The sequence below is a fragment of the Schistocerca cancellata genome, chromosome 5 (genome assembly GCF_023864275.1).
Source record: "Schistocerca cancellata isolate TAMUIC-IGC-003103 chromosome 5, iqSchCanc2.1, whole genome shotgun sequence".
Classification (NCBI taxonomy): Eukaryota; Metazoa; Arthropoda; class Insecta; order Orthoptera; family Acrididae; genus Schistocerca; species Schistocerca cancellata.
In genome coordinates, this window is record NC_064630.1 from 136,653,568 (window position 1) to 136,672,507 (window position 18,940).

The 18,940-nt window shown below is 39.7% G+C and overlaps 1 protein-coding gene across 3 annotated transcripts in view; it reads right to left on the reverse strand.

Moving 5' to 3' along the window:
- The window catches only part of LOC126188158 (tetratricopeptide repeat protein 30A), a 149,082-nt gene extending 137,865 nt beyond the window's left edge, over nt 1-11,217 (reverse strand). For 2 of the 3 annotated variants that reach the window (XM_049929669.1, XM_049929668.1), the window contains exon 1: nt 10,766-11,217. In XM_049929669.1, coding sequence (XP_049785626.1) covers nt 10,766-10,819 — 54 coding nt within the window. In that variant the 5' untranslated portion in view covers nt 10,820-11,217. Of the gene's footprint in view, nt 1-10,447; nt 10,732-10,765 lie in introns of those variants that run through there. The other variant, XM_049929670.1, reaches the window with a different exon arrangement.
- Between the last annotated feature and the right edge of the window lie 7,723 nt (nt 11,218-18,940).

Below are 18,940 nucleotides of genomic sequence, written 5' to 3' on the forward strand. Positions count from 1 at the left end.
ACATTTTGAAAGCTTCTATTCTCTTATATAAACTATTTATCATCCATGTTTCACTTCCATACAGGATTACCCTCCATACAAATACTTTCAAAAACAACTTCCTGACACTTAAATCTATACTCGATGTTAAAAAATTTCTCTTCTTCAGGAACGCTTTCCTTGCTATTGCCAGTCTACATTTTATATCCTCTCCATTTTGGTCATGATCAGTTATTTTGCTTTCCAAACAGCAAAACTCATTCACTACTTTAAGTGTCTCATTTCCTAATCTAATTCCCACAGCATCACCTGATTTAATTCAACTCGTTTTGCTTTGTTGATGTTCATCATATATCCTCCTTTCAAGACACTGTCCATCCTGTTCAACTGCTCTTCCAGGTCCTTTGCTGTCTCTGACAGGATTACAATGTCACCGGCAAACCTATCCAAGTTTTTATTTCTTCTACATGGATTTTAATTCCTAATCCAAATTTTTCTTTTGTCTCCTTTACTGCTTGCTCAATATACAGATTGAATAATGTCGGGGATAGGCTACAACACTGTCTCATTCCCTTCCCAACCACTGCTTTTCTTTCATGACCCTCAACTCTTATAACTTTCATCTGGTTTCTGTGCAAATTGTAAATAGCCTTTTGCTCCCTATATCTCACCCCTGCCACCTTCAGAATCTGAAAGAGAGTATTCCAGTCAACATTGTCAAAAGCTTCCTCTAAGTCTGCAAACGCTAGAAACATAGGTTTCCCTTTTTTTAATCTATCTTATAAGATAAGTCATAGGGTCAGTACTGCTTCAAATGTTCCAACAGTTCTACGGAATCTGAACTGATATTCCCTGAGGTCAGCTTCTACCTGGTTTTCCATTCGTCTGTAAAGAATTCATGTTAGTATTTTGAAGCCGTGACTTATTAAGCTGATAGTTCAGTAATTTTCATACCTGTCAACACCTGCTTTCTTTGGGATTGGAATTATTACATTCTTCTTGAAGTCTGAAGGTATTTCACCTGTCTCATACATCTTGCTCACCAGATGGAAGAGTTTTGTCATGGCTGGCTCTCCCAAGGCTACCAGTAGCTCTAATGGAATGTTGTCTACTCCCGGGGACTTGTTTTGACTTAGGTTTTTCAGAGCTCCATCAAATTCTTCACGCAGTATCATATCTCCCATTTCATCTTCCTCTACATCCTCTTCCATTTCTATAATATTGCCCTCAAGAACATTGCCCTTGTATAAACCCCCTATATACTCCTTCCAACTTTCTGCTTTCCCTTCTTTGCTTAGAACTTGTTTTCCATCTGAGCTCTTGATATTCATAAAAGTGGTTCTCTTTTCTCCAAAGGTATCTTTAATTTTTCTGTAGGCAGTATCTATCTTACCTCTAGTGATATATGCCTCTACATCCTTACATTTGTCCTGTAGCCATCCCTGCTTAGCCATTTTGCACTTCCTGTCAATCTCATTTTTGAGATGTTTGATCTCCTTTTTGCCTGATTCACTTACTGAATTTTTATATTTTCTCCTTTCATCAATTAAATTCAATATCTTTTTTGTTACCCACAGTTTTCTACTTACCCCCGTCTTTTTACCTACTTGTTCCTCTGCTGCCTTCACTATATCATCTCTCAAAGCTACCTATTCTAATTCTACTGTATTTCTTTCCCCCATATTTGTCAATTGTTCCCAAATGCTCTCTCTGAAACTCTCTACAACCCCTAGTTCTTTCAGTTTATCCAGGTCCCATCTCCTTAAATTCCCACCTTTTTGTAGTTTCTTCAGTTTTAATCTACAGCTCATGACCAACAGATTGTGGTCAGAGTTCACATCTGCCCCTGGAAATGTCTTGCAATTTAAAACCTGGTTCCTAAATCTCTTTCTTACCATTATGTAATCTATCTGAAACCTTCCAGTGTCTCCAGGCCTCTTCCACATATATAACCTTCTTTCATGATTCTTAAACCAAGTGTTAGTAGTAGTAGCAGCTTTATTCATCCGTAGATATCTTTTTACTAGGATATAGGACATGTCAAAGTATTTACAAGTTTAGATCAGTTTAAAATAAAATAATTCGTATACACATATATTTACAGACTTCTAGTTAGAGACAATCATTAGATTTACTCCTGATATACAATACTTTTTTTTTACAAATAACTTATTAAATAATGTAATGCCACACTGTTCACTCATATCTCACTATAAGTCACTGCACACACTATACACACATTGTTTCGTAACACTTCACTCACTACACACACACACACACACACACACACACACACACACACACACTGGTGATCTCTGGGCCATTTTCTGTACCACAACATCCCATTTGCTATCCTGAAAAACTGAGTCAGCATCCCTCCATAATGAGTGAGACATTAAGCTCAGAAAGAGGAAGAAGTGTTAGTATCGTACTATGCATAGCTTGGGGTAAGTATTTCTAGAAAGAAAAAAAGAGGAAAAAACATAAAGTGAAGGTGTTATGTGGAATGTTAGACATTTTATAATCATTATTCTTATTATTTGTGAAAAATGTGTACGTCTGCAGGGCGATTACGTCAAGAAGTAACGCCAGTTTCATCGATTTCGGGTGAGTAGTTAATTAGAAAAAAAATTGGAGGCCTTAGAACTTGAATGCACCTCATAGAATCTTGTGGTCGACTGTGTCAAACGCCTTAGAAAGATCCAAAAATATGCCTGTGACACTCATCTTTATCAAGAGCATCAAGTACAATTTTTGTGAATTCTGCTATGGCTGACTCCATATTTTTGCCACTTTGGAAACCAAACTCTGATTCGCTTAAAAGGTTGTATTTGTTCAGGTAATTCATTAATCTGTCTTTCATAATTGCTACTATTATTTTTGAGAATGCTAACACCAGGAAAATGGGCCGGTAATTTTCTATGTCTTCTGCATTACCTTTCTTAAGCAAAGGTACAACTCTTGCCTGTTTTAACTGCTCTGGAAATGTCCCTGATGTGAAGGATTCATTTATTATATTCGTTAAGGGGCCTCGTATAATCCCTATGCATTGCTTCAGTACACACACTGGTACTTCTTCTAAGCCTACTGTCTTTTAATTTTTAGTTTTTGAACATATTTATTGATTTCATTCTCTGTGGTTGAAAGTAACATCATTGTATTTAGTGCAACATTATTTACAGGTGTTATATTTGTTTTGGGGAATTTTTGCTGCAACTTCTCTGCAATACTTGAAAAATGCTCGTTTGCATAGTTTGCTAAGTGTTGTGGATCAGTTATTACCTTATCCCCCCTCCCTTAGCAGTATGTTATTCTGCATTTGTTTGCCTCTCCCCGTTTCCTTTTTTATAACATCCCAGACTGATTTGGTTTTATTCTCAGCATTATATATTATTTTGTCATTAAATGACTTTTTTGCAGCAATCAGCACCTTCTTATAGATCTTTTTGTGTCTATGATAGAAATTTAAGAATTCTGGATCATTGTGAATCCTTTTCATGGAACTGAGGTGGTTAAGTGTATGGGAGGACTTCTTAATACCTGCTGTTATCCATCTGTTTTTGTGAGATGTTGATACAGACATGCATACTTTTGGAAATGCATTTCCAAAGTTCATTTAAACAATGTGGAGAATTTAGAGAATTTTATATTCACATTGGCTACCTTATACACTTCATCCCAGCTTTGTTTCTCTAGTTCCTTTGAAAAATCCTTTATTTTGATTTCTGATAGAGGTCGTTTGTAGGTTTATAGTTTAGGGAATGATTTGATGCCTTATTTTACTGTTGTTATTTGACAGAGATGCTCTGATAGTCTGAGATCTTTTACAGCTACATCACATTTTTCCCTGTCCATATTTGTGGCCACATGGTCAATTACTGATGCAGTTGTTGTAGTAACCCTTGTTGCACTATTGACCAATAAGGACATTCCAAAACTTTGAAGGATGTTTATGAAGGTGCTGCTGGATTTATTTATGATATTAGTGTTGATTTTAATGTCCCCACACAGAATTATGTTGACCTTTGTACCTGAGACTTTATCTAGAACTTCTGCTAATATATTGAAAAAAGTGTCCACACTACCACTGATCTATACACACACAAAATGATTAATTTCTTGGTGATATCAAGCCCTGTTAATTCAATAGCTGATATTTCAAAGTGTTTGTCTTCACTTACTGTACTGAGGTCATGTCTTGATTTGAACTGTGTTCCTTTTCTGATATAAATGCATGATCCTCCACCCCTTGAAGTAGTTCTGTAGTAAGAGTTTGCCTTTTCATACAATGATAATACTACATGTTGGATTTCTGTGTCTCTACACCAGTGCTCAATAATACAAACTACTGTGCAGTTCAAAGATTGTAGCTCAACTTCTAATAGTTGTATTTTATTTTTTATTGATTTAATGTTTTGATGGAGGATTGTTAAGTCTGTGAAATTCCCAATGTTACTGTTTCCAATGGTTTGTTTTTCTTTGTGAAATCTGGTATATGTGACATTTGAAGTGTTAAAATCTGTGTTGTGAGTGCTTGTTACAGTATTTTTTAAACTGCTGGAGATACTCTTTAGGCAGGGGAACCTGTTGTCTGGATTTATCCTAAAAAAGACCTACTTTTCCTACCTATGACAACAGATATTTGACCATGTGTAGCCTGAGATCCACCCCATACACTTTCATGAATCAGCTGTACTAATCTTCTCTTAGCTATGATTAAGTTATGCTCTGAAAATTGTACTAGGTGGCTTCCTCTTTCATTCCTTACCCCCCATTCCATATTCATCCACTACTTTTCCTTCTCTTCCTTTTCCTATTATTGAATTCCAGTCCTCCATGACTATTAAATGTTCGTCTCCCTTCAGTATCGGAATAATTTCTTTTATCTCATCATACATTTCTTCAATCTCTTCATCATATGTGGAGCTAATTGTATATAAACTTGTACTACTGTGGTAGGTGTGGGCTTCGTGTCTATCTCGGCTACAACAATGCATTCACTATGCTGTTCATAGTAGCTTACCCACGTTCCTTTTTTTTTTTTATTCATTATTAAACCTATTCGTGCATTACCTCTATTTCATTTTGTATTTATAACCCTGTATTCACCTGACCAAAATTCTTGTTCCTCCTGCCACCGAACTTAACTAATTCCCACTATATCTAACTTTAAACTATCCATTTCCCTTTTTAAATTTTCTAACATACCTGCCCGATTAAGGGATCTGACATTCCACACTCCGATCTGTAGAATGCCAGTTTCCCTTCTCCTGATAACGACGTCGTCCTGAGTAGTCCACACCTAGAGATCTGAATGGGGGACTATTTTACCTCCGGAATATTTTACCCAGAGGACGCCATCATCATTTAACCATATGGCTGGCCAGTCTCCTTGTAATTTTACATTTTTTTAAATATTATAAGCAACTGCTTTGACTGCCTTAGGGCAGACTGAATCTGACAGGTCGGCTGTGGACTGGTGTGAATGTTTGTTGGGGTGGCCAGTTGTGAGATGGACTGTGACAGGCAAACTGAATATAGGTCAAGGCATCTAACCAGCCATGAGGCCCAGCAGTCATCAAGGTTTCCCAGGCGGAAAGAGATGTGTTCTGGCAGCATGATCAGGGGATGAGCTAATATGGAGGGGCCTGTGACCTGGGGTATTGTCACTAATATAATTTTAATGAAGAGAAATGCCTTAAAGCATACTAGAAAGAAACCAATGACAGCTTTGGAAGTGTAACAATGAGATGAGCTCACTGGACATAAGTCTATGCCTGAAGCTTTAATAGTTAAAAAGGTATTAACATTATTACCATTATTTTTTTATAATAACTAGTGACTGAAAGCATCATGAAAGTCACACTTAAGGTACACCAGATGAAAGTGGATAACATCAAAAATAAAATGAACAGATTATTTTTGATTTAAAAAAATATAATAACAATCCTTCATAGAGATACAAATGCTCTTACCAGCATGAGCTTCTTCTTTGATATTCCAATAACATTTGATATATATTTAATTATAATCAATGCATAAATGATTTTATTAGGAGATTGCAAACAGACCAAAAAAGATTTTCTGTACATTTTCTCGTATGTATTTATATGCAATTATTGTGAAAATTAAGAATGATGATCAGGAGGAAACCGCCTGCACTGAATTGAGGACTCGACATGTGACCAAACCTTTAAATAAGTGTCCAGGGCAGAGCTCGCGGTCTTTGATCTTGCATCTGTCGTCTTACATCTAGAGGTTTTTTTTTGAGTCAGTAAAGTTATGGTCTGGGTGTATGCTATGAATGATACTTTCATGTAGTGGGATGATAACTTCTAAATCTCAGGACTCCGATTTCAAGCTGGCCAAATTAATGAAGAGATCTTGCATGAATTACTTTAGTTTCCATGGTAGGTCATTGCAGTTGTGAACCAGTAAAGACTTGTGGTTTAACAGATTCATATTGTGATGGACTTGAACTGCTTCAGTTTGAATAGCACTCATGGCTACAAAATTTAGATTTGCTAGAAATCAATAGACCATGCCAGTCAACATTAAGGGTTGGTTCAGGTTTTCAAGAGTTTATTGCGCTGATATACTTTATCAACTAGTGCATGCTGCTGGGTACAAATGACATGTCTGCACAAACTAATCCCAATTTTTTCAATGTTGATAGATACTGGACAGTTATTCAATGAGTTACTTGTATGTGGCTACCATCCACATGCACTTCGCATTTCTGAAAAATGAAAGGCATTTACATCAAAGTTAAAATCAATCTTTTTTAAGCAGTATTATTGTCCTTGGGGTTTCAACAAAAGATCCAGTCACAGTTCATCTTTTATTAAACTATTTGTTAATGTGTCTCACTGGTAGCATCAGGTTTTGGTATACATATCATTATGTTGTGCTGTTGAGCTACAGAAAGATAATGTACAGCCACTTCCTACTGACAATAGCAAGCCATGCTCAAAGTTAACGGCCGTACATTGCCCACACTCTGGCAGAACTTACTACTATGTTGTAATTGTTTGTGTCAAAACAGATACATGATGTGAGGAGTAGGAACAAGACTCCCATGAGTCATGTCATAAGTTTTCACAAGAGAAATTATTTTGGTGATAAATGAGGCTTTTGGGATGAGTTGAACGAGCATAGATGCTGGTCATGCAAGGAAAAAGTGTGTTAATGTAGGGTGTGGTACCTCTAGGGCAATACATCACTTCTATCCTAGTACACTAGCTGATACTACAGTGAGAAATACAGACAAAAAGAGCCTACATTGCTTTTCACTAAGTTCTCTGGTTATGATGGAAAAAGCACACTCTAAATGATGTACATGACATAAATATTTGTGACAATCTGACTGATAGCTATTGGAAAATAGTTAAAAAATAAATGAGGAAACTATTCAAACTTTTAAATCATGTCTTTAAGAAGTAGACTGGAGGCTTGTTAATGATGAAAACAATGCCATGCCCAAGTACAATTTGTTAAGCAATGAAGTGGCACTAATATTTGAAAATATTTTTCCAAAATAGATTTAAAGGGTTCAAACCAAGAATTCATGGATCACCACTGGTCATCTGGAATGGCTCCACCCGCTATACACACAGAGTGCACACTGGCTTTCTTCCCCTTCCTGGCAGCCATGTCCCCAAGGGATCCCATAACACGCCTAATGTTGGAGCTCCCAACTATCAATAATCCCATCCTCTGTGATTGTTCGGATTTTGCAGGCTGAGAGGTTTCCTCCGAAACAGGCCAGGCGATGGCATCTGGCTCAGCAACAGTGTCAGTCATAGACAGCACCTGGAACCTGTTTCTCAGACTAACTGATGAGGCCTTCCTTGCGGCCCTTGCGGTTTACTTTCCAATGAAAAAGAAAACACAGGAAATGTGGCTATTAGAAATTAACTTAACACACAGAAACTCAAGAAACTAAACTATTGAACACACAAATGATATTATAAAATTCGCTCCTGGTTAGGAAATCGTAAAAGTCACCAAATCGGTTACTTCCCTGTTGCTGTGTCTATCTCGGCCGGCTGTTGCTGCCTGACTGGGAACTTGAATAAAAGGTCACATGCCGGGGACCAGTGGAAAGGAACTTCTTTATGTAATAGTGCATGGAGTGGTTGTGCCACTGTAGCAGCGTGTGGTATGAAATTGTGGTGGTACGCAATTTTACCTAAAAATTGCCTGTAAGTTCTTGACTGATGTGGGGTGTGGCAGTGCCGCAATAGCATCAATATGCTGGTGCAATGGTTTAATGCCAGCATGTGACACTTGAAAAACCAAACAAATAATGGAAGGTCGAAATACACTGTCTTCTCCATACTGCACTTTAACCCTGCAGACTGTAAAACAGAAAATAGAGCATGAATGTTCTGCAAGTTTTCCTCTGTAGAGGTATCAGACACTACTGTATTATCTAAATAGTTTATGCAGCATGGAACTGATGCAAGAAGTTGCTCTAAAAAACACTGAAAAATAGCCAGTGTGCTTGCTACACCAAAAGATAAATGCTGGTAGTGATAAAGCCCAAATGGGGTACTGATAACTAGAAGGCATCAGCAAATGTAAATATGCCTCTATCAAGTCAATCTTTGAAAAATAATGCCACCCCCCTCGATAATTTCACTAACAGCTTGTCAGGGTGCACCACAGGATAGGTATCAATGACTGACTGTACATTAATAGATTTATTAAAATCACAAGAGGTATAATTTACCAGTGGGTTTTTTGACTATCACTAGTGGTGCTGACCATTCACTGAATGAAATAGGCTGAATGGCATCAAGGGATTGAAGACAATATATTTCTGCTTTTACTTGATCCTATTAAGTTACCAGTACCGGGCAGACATGGAAAGAATGGGGCAGACAGACTGTTTCATCATAATATGAGCATGAAATTGTGTTCCACAACTCATTCCTGAAGAAAAAAAAGAGAAGAAAATTCAGCAAAGAGAGCATCTCACTGTTGATATGCAACTTGATCAGAAGCCAAATGCATTTAATCATTGATGGAGAACCCAAACAGTTTAAAAGCATCCAAACCAAACAGATTTTCAGGGTAAGCATTGTCCACAACTAAGAATGCCTATGAATGAACCATAGACTTGTAAGTCATAGGTGCAGAAAACTGTCCAAGAATGGACAGCCTCTGTGACAATGGAGTCACACAGAGAGAACCCAAATCCATATAAGTGTGAGAATTCTCCAATGTTACTGCTGCACGTATGTCCACCTGCATTCTCAGTGATTTGTTAAACACATGCACTTGCTTTGAGAAAGTCACTGCTGACACACTGTTCACGTCCATGTTTGTTTCATCCTCACTCAGGTTTGGAAAGAGTTACATACGAAGCAATGTGTCCTTTCTTATGGCATCTATTACACATTGCCCAGCTTGGAAGATGTGGTCCCTTCATATTGAACGAAGCAGTACAGGCATAAAGGGAGCAGAGCATGAGTCTGTTGCTCTTGTGGCATGGACTGTTGTTATGAATGCCAATTACCTTCATCGTGCTGAGACATAGAGCACACCAGTGGCAAGAGGCAATCAATACCTTCACTGCATGATAACAATAGTGAAGTCACTAATGACAGTGCCACTAAATCAGAGTTATTAAACATGGTTCTCTGAAACTATTTCACCAAAGAAGATGAAGTAAATATTCCTGAATACCAATCAGTTACCCAAAAAGGGAAATAGGAGTAATCCGTGGAATTACAGACCCATATCACTAATGTCGATTTGCATTAGGGTTTTGGAACATATACTGTATCCGAACGTCATGAATTACTTCAAAGAATACAATTTATTGCCACATAATCAGCACGGATTCAGAAAACATTGTTCTTGTGAAACACAACTAGCTCTATATACTCATGAAGTAATGAGTGCTAACGACAGAGGATGTCAAATTGATTCCATATTTTTATATTTTCTGAAGGCTTTCAACACCGTTCCTCACAAGCGTCTTCTAACCAAACTGCATGCCTATGGAATATCGCATGACAGAGTATATATTCCTTTCACACTACATCCCAATATCAAACCTTAAAATGTGGAACAAGTTCTATCTGCCAAGTAAGCCCTACTTCACACAACATAAATCTAATTCTGTTTAAATATTTTAGCTATGTTGTCAGGAAGCCATAACAAAACTGGTGTCTTCATTTCAAGTAAGTAAATTAAAGGGTCTTGAAAAATACAGTATATTTCGAAGGCCAGACTGTTCTTTACAGTTGCATTTTAATTTTCCCACCGGTCTGAAATACCCTTCCTACTTGTATTGGCAGTAAGATACGAAGGGAACTGTATTATCTGTCAATTAATAAAAATAAGAATTCAACAAAAATCTGACAGAGATTACAATAATAAATTTACTAACAGGTAGAATAATTCGAACACAAAAATGTCTTCATCAGTGATGGCAGCTGACAAATGTCACCCTTACCTCAGCTCATTTAGAAGAAATGTACTTTTGCACGGCACAGCTTTAGAATAAAATTCGTGCCTGTCACCTGTGCGTGTTCGTATGTGTGATCTAACACAATTGGCAAACTGATAAAAATTCATTGCGAAATTCAAATGACATGGGGCAACAATCAATAAAATGTTTTTTTTTCTTTCTTTAACTACTAGTAATCATGGCAGGTAAGTAGTAACGAGGAAACAAACAAAAGTGCACGGCCTGTAATGCCGCGCTGAGTGCATTCCTAGTTATAGCTCAGTGGGTTTGGTCAAATATTTTACGAAACAAAAATCAACAGACCATTACGTAGACAGTTTTCGTGTATTCTCCATCTCTGATCTGAATTCCAAACATGGCCAACAACGTGATCAATTACACCTAAATAACATACAGAACTACTGGCTGTTGTGTTCATACGTTTCCATGACAACAGTTACTTCGAAATTCTTCGACCCTCCCTTGCAAATTCAACAAAATTCAAAGCAAAAATGTTTCTTCTAGGGTACAGTTGCTTCTCCCAAGTTCGCAACCAAATTTTATCTCCTCTCATCCGGGATTGGGCACTTGGGCAGACTAAGAAATTAAGTATAGCAGTCCTTTATTGTTGTTTCTGACCAGTGAACTTCGCGAAGTGGAAGACAACACATTGTATGGGCGTATTAAGAAATGACGTAACTGCTATAAATCACACGTTCCGCAGACATACGGCCAAGTCACACTGTTCTTCAGGTCACGTCACGTCAATCCGCTTAACCCAGTATGATCGGTGAAAGTGAGGTTATGAGTTAACGTCAATGGTACACGGAGCAGGAGTAGAGTATCGGAATTAAGGAACCAACAACAATAAAGTTTGTTAATGGCCAAAGCAGATTTCCTGACGTATGTTATTGAAAAATTTCGGTGGCAAGTTACTTAGAAGTTGTGGCAGTGATATTTTTCATGTCTAGTGCAAAGTGAGATCAAAAGTGCGCGAGAGTTTTTTTTGGTCATGTGTTGTTTTTATCTTTGCCGTAAGACTATAGAATCTCCTAGTTTTTGTTACTTCTCTGTTGTTTTTAGTTTTTTTCTCAGTGTGAGTTTTCACGAATAAATAGTACTCCGTTAACTCATTATACCGGACGGCTATGCAATTATTTGTTGTAGGCGAGTCGCCTACATAAGAGGGCGGGGGGGGGGGGGGGGGCTGTGTGGCAGTGATATTTTTCATGTCTAGTGCAAAGTGAGATCAAAGGTGCGATAGAGTTTTTTTTGGTCATGTGTTGTTTTCATCTTTGCCGTAAGACTACAGAATCTCCTAGTTTTTGTTACTTCTCTGTTGTTTTTAGTTTTCTTCTCAGTGTGAGTTTTCACGAGTAAATAGTACTCTGTTAACTCATTATACCGGACGGCTATGCAATTATTTGTTGTAGGCGAGTCGCCTACAAAGTAAAACAATATTTAAAAATACTGACATATACTTGTTAGCGAAAGATATATACATACAAACACGTCAAACAATATTTATAAGGAATGAACAGAACCAGTTTACCTTGTCCATTGTGTGGTTTTTCTCATGTTACTGATATCGTAATGAAATAATGCATTTTCCTCCTACATTGTATCTGACATTCTCAATTAAAATTTAAGGTATTTAATGAAAATGGCTTCATTAATTTACTGCATTTGAAAGGCATTGTGGAATATTTTGGGGTGAAGTGACGTGACGGCTAGGGTGAATTAGCCTTCACCCTTAAAGGACCAGAACGAAAGGTCGCATTAAAGCATTTCACAATCAACTTCATAAAACCGCCTCCATGGTCGATGTCGCTAAGGCTGGTATTACACTATCAAATTTCTTTGTCCAATACCTTTGGCAAAGAAATCTGATGGTGTAATAGGGAACTTTGTCAAATGTCGTCAAACATTTGATCAAATCTATGGCCTCGCTGTAGATTTGATCAAAGAAGTCGCTTGTCTTCTGTTCACTGCAGTGTGACATGTTAACAAGTGGAGCGCTAGCATCGCTGCGGCGTTCTGTCATCTGTAGTGTTTTTATAAACATTGCCAATAAATACAGTTCGTATGTACCGACAACTACAAAATTAATAGCGACGTATGAAGCTGATGAGGCGCTTTAAAACGTCAGGCACACTGACCTAAGATAACCTCACCTAACCTATCGTAACCTAACTCTCTCCTGTAGCAAGGAATCGGAGTGTTACAGTGAGCCCTTCGACCATAGATATTTCTATGGTCGAAGACTGAGCCTGTCTTCTGCAGATATAGCAGTTCTTAAGTGAGTATTGTGCTTTGTCATATGAGGATACCGTTCACTGAGCACATACAGAAATGTATGCTCATCCATTCTTATGTAATTGATGTACGACTTGGGTCATGTAACAAGTTTTGTTGAATGCATTTAAGCCCACGGCTTCACTCAGGTACGTTCAACTGCTGCGGTTAATAACAAGTTGTTGTTGTCAGCCATCTTGAACTTTGAGGAAAAATATGACGACAGTGTAATACCCATTTTTAGCGACACGTCAAAAATCTTTGTCAAATATATTTGACGAATAACATCTTTGATCAAATCTTTGACATAGAAATTTGATAGTGTAATACCAGCCTAATGCACGCTAGTGCAGTGGCGCTCGAATCCTGGGAGGGTTTGTGTTATGTGACCTGATATACATTTCAAAAACGATTGTGCGTTTATGTGGGAGGGAAAATCGATTGTGGACGTGGAGAACCAGCAGATAGAAACGAATTACTGAAATCGATTTTGGAGTGTTTGTTTGCATGAACAATCGGAAACGATATTGTAAAATCGGTTTTCGAAATCTGGTTTTGGGAGCGCATGTTAACACAGTGCGTGTCTACTTTTCTGTTATGCGTCCATTGATGTGACTTTCTCTCTGATTACTCCTCCTTGCTTCTTATTCACTAATCGCTGTCTGTGAAACGGCTTGGCGCGGAATGGCTGCCTCAGCGACCCGTGCGCGCACTGCTGTGTGTCGGCCTTGTACAGCAGCGAGTTGCAGCGTCGTCAGGATGCCGGCAGTTGACTCAGCGGTCTGAGTCCCTGCTGACTCAGCGCCGCTTGGTGTGAGCTGCAGGCGGCCAGCTGCGTGCTACTCGCCGGCGTGGCTAAGATTGTGCAGACAACAATCGCCCGCGACCCGGCTTCCGAATCTGCGGCCCTCGCCTCGAGATGCCTCCGGCGTGTGTTGGAGGATAGGACACCTGCCCGGGGTAGCGAGCCCTGGAGGGCCCGCTGCTCGCTGGCTACGGACCCTGCGTCAGCCTCAGAGGGTCGAACCAGCGACCTGCCATGGAATGGAATGCTGGCACTACATTGCTGCTGTGTGTAGCTGGTGGTGTGACATGCCCTGCCATCCAGGAGAGATACCACACTTGAACTGAATCTTGTTAGAAACCCGCACCTATTTATACATGGCTGTGCGCCTCTGTTTTGCCATATGCGCCACTTCGCATCCCTCTACGTTGGCCAGTGGGCCCCTTCTGCCTGTGATTTGCGACATGCCAAACCGCTACGTATACTCTTTCAGCAATTTGACAGCCCTGTGGCCTCTATTCTACTTCGTAACTGTTGGTATGCATAACTCACTGCAATCTGGCCCGCACCTGGCTGTAACTTGTGCTCAGAATACTGCACAAAACTAAATTTCCCTATCCTAAACGGTGGTGCCCCTACAGTCAGGGTCGTTAAAGGATAACTATTTCATTGACTACAAACTTATTTCTGTAATGGAATATTGATATAATTTCTACAGAAGCATGTATACAGTAAGTTCTATAAATATTTTACCTGTGTTTTGAGTTACTAAAAGTGTTGAGATCCGTATGGGTGACATGAAAGCATGTACAGTGAGTAATATGTAGTGATAATCTGTGATATATTGAACTCAGTTACTAACAGGTCATTGCGTTAATGAGTACATAAGAAAGTATGGAACACTCTTACACTCATATGATGGAAACTAAAGGCACAAACAAACTAGCACAATGTTAGGATGTGTAGAAAAGGATAAAAAAAAGTAAAATGCCAATCAAATCTCTACGAAGAATCTTGCAGTCACCTGATATGAATTCAGCAATCTGCTGTCCACTTCTGATCCAGTGCAAGATGATATTATTTTCGTTGTGTGATGTTGGACGATTTTATGCTAAGGTAATCAGATCACTGAAGTGCTATCGGCACAGCAACACAGTGGTGTGACTAACTATTCTGCGTGCCACATGTCTAAACTGATTGTTGTTGTGAATTACTGTGCATGCTGTCTTTATTTATTTGATTTATATTTACTGTAAGCCACAGTAACTTTACAATACAATATATACACATTTTACACAAACAGTGCGTTTATTTCTTATATATGTACAGCACCCAAAAAAATTATCGTATGCCTACACTGTTACCGGCTATATGTCACGATGCTTCTCAGTCCTACGGAATCACCGACAGCCTTTTCTGTAATGTGTACTAACGTGCTCTCGTTTCCGCTCGGCACAAACGCGTTACTATTTTTGCCCCATGCTTGCACACTTTTCTACGCACATCTCCAGACTCCGGGATTACAAGAACACACGTATTTTCCCCGTAATATTATACCATTTTCACGGTACTTCTCGATATCAAGCACTAGGCGCCATCCTACCGATCGCTAGCCCAACATAATTGCTAACATATAGACTGGAAATTATTTCTCTACAAACTACAAACTTTAGCGAGGTGCAGCATGCTGTAAACCACTGAGTAATTAGAAACAAATAGAGGAAACTCATATTTCCACTCTCGAATACCGAAGTAGGTATATAATTTACAAGCCAATGTCTAGAGAACAGGCAAATGTGTCTTCTACACAGCACAATCGATCTTCTCTCAACTAAATGAAAGCACGAAATGTCCAGAAACAGTCAACCGAACAATTTACATGGGAGCGAATAACAGTCCAGCACAAACTCATCTCCATACACAATCTTGTCAAATTTCCACTTGATCACGAAAGCCACCCAACACATACTAAGTATTAGTTCGCTATTCGATCGTCTAGACGAGGACAAAGTTAACTTAGATACATTCCTACAATCCAACATGCCTCTGCATTCGGACACCTGCTGCAGTGAATGGGAAACGTGAATCATTCCCACCACAGGTCATGCATACACGAATTATTCCAGAAAACCAGCCACATTTACAGGGTGTTTCAAAAATGACCGGTATATTTGAAACGGCAATAAAAACTAAACGAGCAGCGATAGAAATACACCGTTTGTTGCAATATGCTTGGGACAACAGTACATTTTCAGGCGGACAAACTTTCGAAATTACAGTAGTTACAATTTTCAACAACAGATGGCGCTGCAAGTGATGTGAAAGATATAGAAGACAACGCAGTCTGTGGCTGCGTCATTCTGTACGTCGTCTTTCTGCTGTAAGCGTGTGCTGTTCACAACGTGCAAGTGTGCTGTAGACAACATGGTTTATTCCTTAGAACAGAGGATTTTTCTGGTGTTGGAATTCCACCGCCTAGAACACAGTGTTGTTGCAACAAGACGAGGTTTAATGTAACCAAAGGACCGAAAAGCGATACAATAAAGGATCTGTTTGAAAAATTTCAACGGACTGGGAACGTGACGGATGAACGTGCTGGAAAGGTAGGGCAACGGGCGTACGGCAACCACAGAGGGCAACGCGCAGCTAGTGCAGCAGGTGATCCAACAGCGGCCTCGGGTTTCCGTTCGCCGTTTGCAGCTGCGGTCCAAATGACGCCAACGTCCACGTATCGTCTCATGCGCCAGAGTTTACACCTCTATCCAAAAAAAATTCAAACGTGGCAACCCCTCAGCGCCGCTACCATTGCTGTACGAGAGACATTCGCTAACGATATAGTGCACAGGATTGATGACGGCGATATGCATGTGGGCAGCATTTGGTTTACTGACGAAGCTTATTTTTACCTGGACGGCTTCGTCAATAAACAGAACTGGCTCATATGGGGAACCGAAAAGCCCCATGTTGCAGTCCCATCGTCCCTGCATCCTCAAAAAGTACTGGTCTGGGCCGCCATTTCTTCCAAAGGAATCATTGGCCCATTTTTCAGATCCGAAACGATTACTGCATCACGCTATCTGGACATTCTTCGTGAATTTGTGGCGGTACAAACTGCCTTAGACGACACTGCGAACACCTCGTGGTTTATGCAAGATGGTGCCCGGCCACATCGCACGGCCGACGTCTTTAATTTCCTGAATGAATATTTCGATGATCGTGTGGTTGCTTTGGGCTATCTGAAACATACAGGAGGCGGCGTGGATTGGCCTCCCTATTCGCCAGACATGAACCCCTGTGACTTCTTTCTGTGGGGACACTTGAAAGACCAGGTGTACCGCCAGAATCCAGAAACAATTGAACAGCTGAGGCAGTACATCTCATCTGCATGTGAAGCCATTCCGCCAGGCACGTTGTCAAAGGTTTCGGGTAATTTCATTCAGAGACTACGCCATATTATTGCTACGCATGGTGGATATGTGGAAAATATCGTACTATAGAGTTTCCCAGACCGCAGCGCCATCTGTTGTTGAAAATTGTAACTACTGTAATTTCGAAAGTTTGTCTGCCTGAAAATGTACTGTTGTCTCAAGCATATTGCAACAAACGGTGTATTTCTATCGCTGCTCGTTTAGTTTTTATTGCCATTTCAAATATACCGGTCATTTTTGAAACACTCTGTATCTTTTATCATTATACTTACAATTAAATGTTACGATCCCAGTCCGAATTGAACAGCATTTGCCAATGAGCAAAGTATTGGGAATACACCCTGCGTTGGCAGTGTCTCTGGAAACAGAAATGTGACTACCTTTCTTATGACTTGACACACTCTTCTCTTTGCTATCACAGTACTCCAAGTCAAATGCATACCCTCCTTACGACTGGACATAGTCATTTCCATACCACAAACACATACTTTATAAACCTGATGCTCAAATGCGAACATTTCGTGCACCCACCACTACTACTAAGTTCAATACTTAGTCAATAACTGATTGCCTACGATACGAAATAATACTGACCAAAAATCAACCATGGGTGGGCATGTCTCTTATGTTTTTCTTGCAAGTGCTACCACTGTATCTTAGACAGAGAGATACAATCGGCTGGATGTTAAAGAAAAGCCCGATCGCAGCAACTAGCATATGTTACTGTCACAAGCGATCTTGGTTCTACAATTGCACACAACTATCCAGGTTAAAAGCAATATCCGCTTTACGAAACGTTTTACGACATTACCTTTGAATGAATTGTTTTTTTTTTTCTGGAAAAATACGGTGACGGTGATCGTAGGTGTGTGTAAGCCCACCATGCACCCTCGGGATAAAATTACCGCATTTTCAAAGTGATTTGGCTAATGAACCTAGTATGTAAGTGTTATTTGCAACTCCCTCACACCAACCCAACTAGAAAATTCTATAGTATTTCTAGCGCATTCTGTCTCGAGATCATATCAGAGGTTCCGCAATATATCCACCGAGTTATAGGCGATGACTGATTGAGAACGAACCCAATCAGTAGTAGTAGATGATGTGCCGATTGAGGTCATAAGAAGAAAAATGTACACTAGCTTCTCAGATCTCTAGTGTTACGCTATCCACTTAAAATTATGTCAAAGATTTGGAATCAGGTCTCTCCATTCAAGCACATACCTGCATCGGATCACATCCACAAGTGAATCATATTTCTGGCACTCCCATATCTCTAAACGAGTCACCTTTCCCGAACCTAGCTACTATAGTAAAATTCCAAAGTGGTTTTAGTCAACCCCTACGCATCTTGCAACTGCTCCCATTTCTACAGCTTCGCGCATGTCATCGGTACAATTTAAGTCGGAACTGAGCGGAAGTAGGGGGAAAGACATATCCGCCACCTTCTGCAACCCGTGTAGAAACAGAACGACCTGAGTTAGTACAACAGGAGTACGTTTTGACCATTCGGTGAAAATGCGCGCAATGTGGCACGCCCCCACACTAGATACAAGTACTACAGATCCATGTCCATTCAATTCAATCAGCGTAACACGCTATCATCGCTATTCTACACCCCCCCCCCCCCCAAACATAGAAAAATTACGAACTATAAAAGATCATTCTATTTAGAAGTCATGTAGACATTGATGCTGACGCGATGACACAAACCTGCGGTGGGCCTCCAGAGTGGAGATAGAGATTCCACAATGCTTCCCAGAATAGCGCAGCATGCAGCCATCTAAGCATTCCTAACGGTATACCTCATCCTTCACCGAATTTCTCAATCTGTTGCTGCTACTGCCGCCTATTAAATATACAGACACCGCAGAGGAAACTTTAAAGTTTGATCACCTATACTCTAGGCGAATGACCGTCGGTTGACTTAGGTTCGTGGAGGTAGGCTAAGTGAGCTATCTTTGCTTAGTTAAGATAACCGGGTGTGGTGCG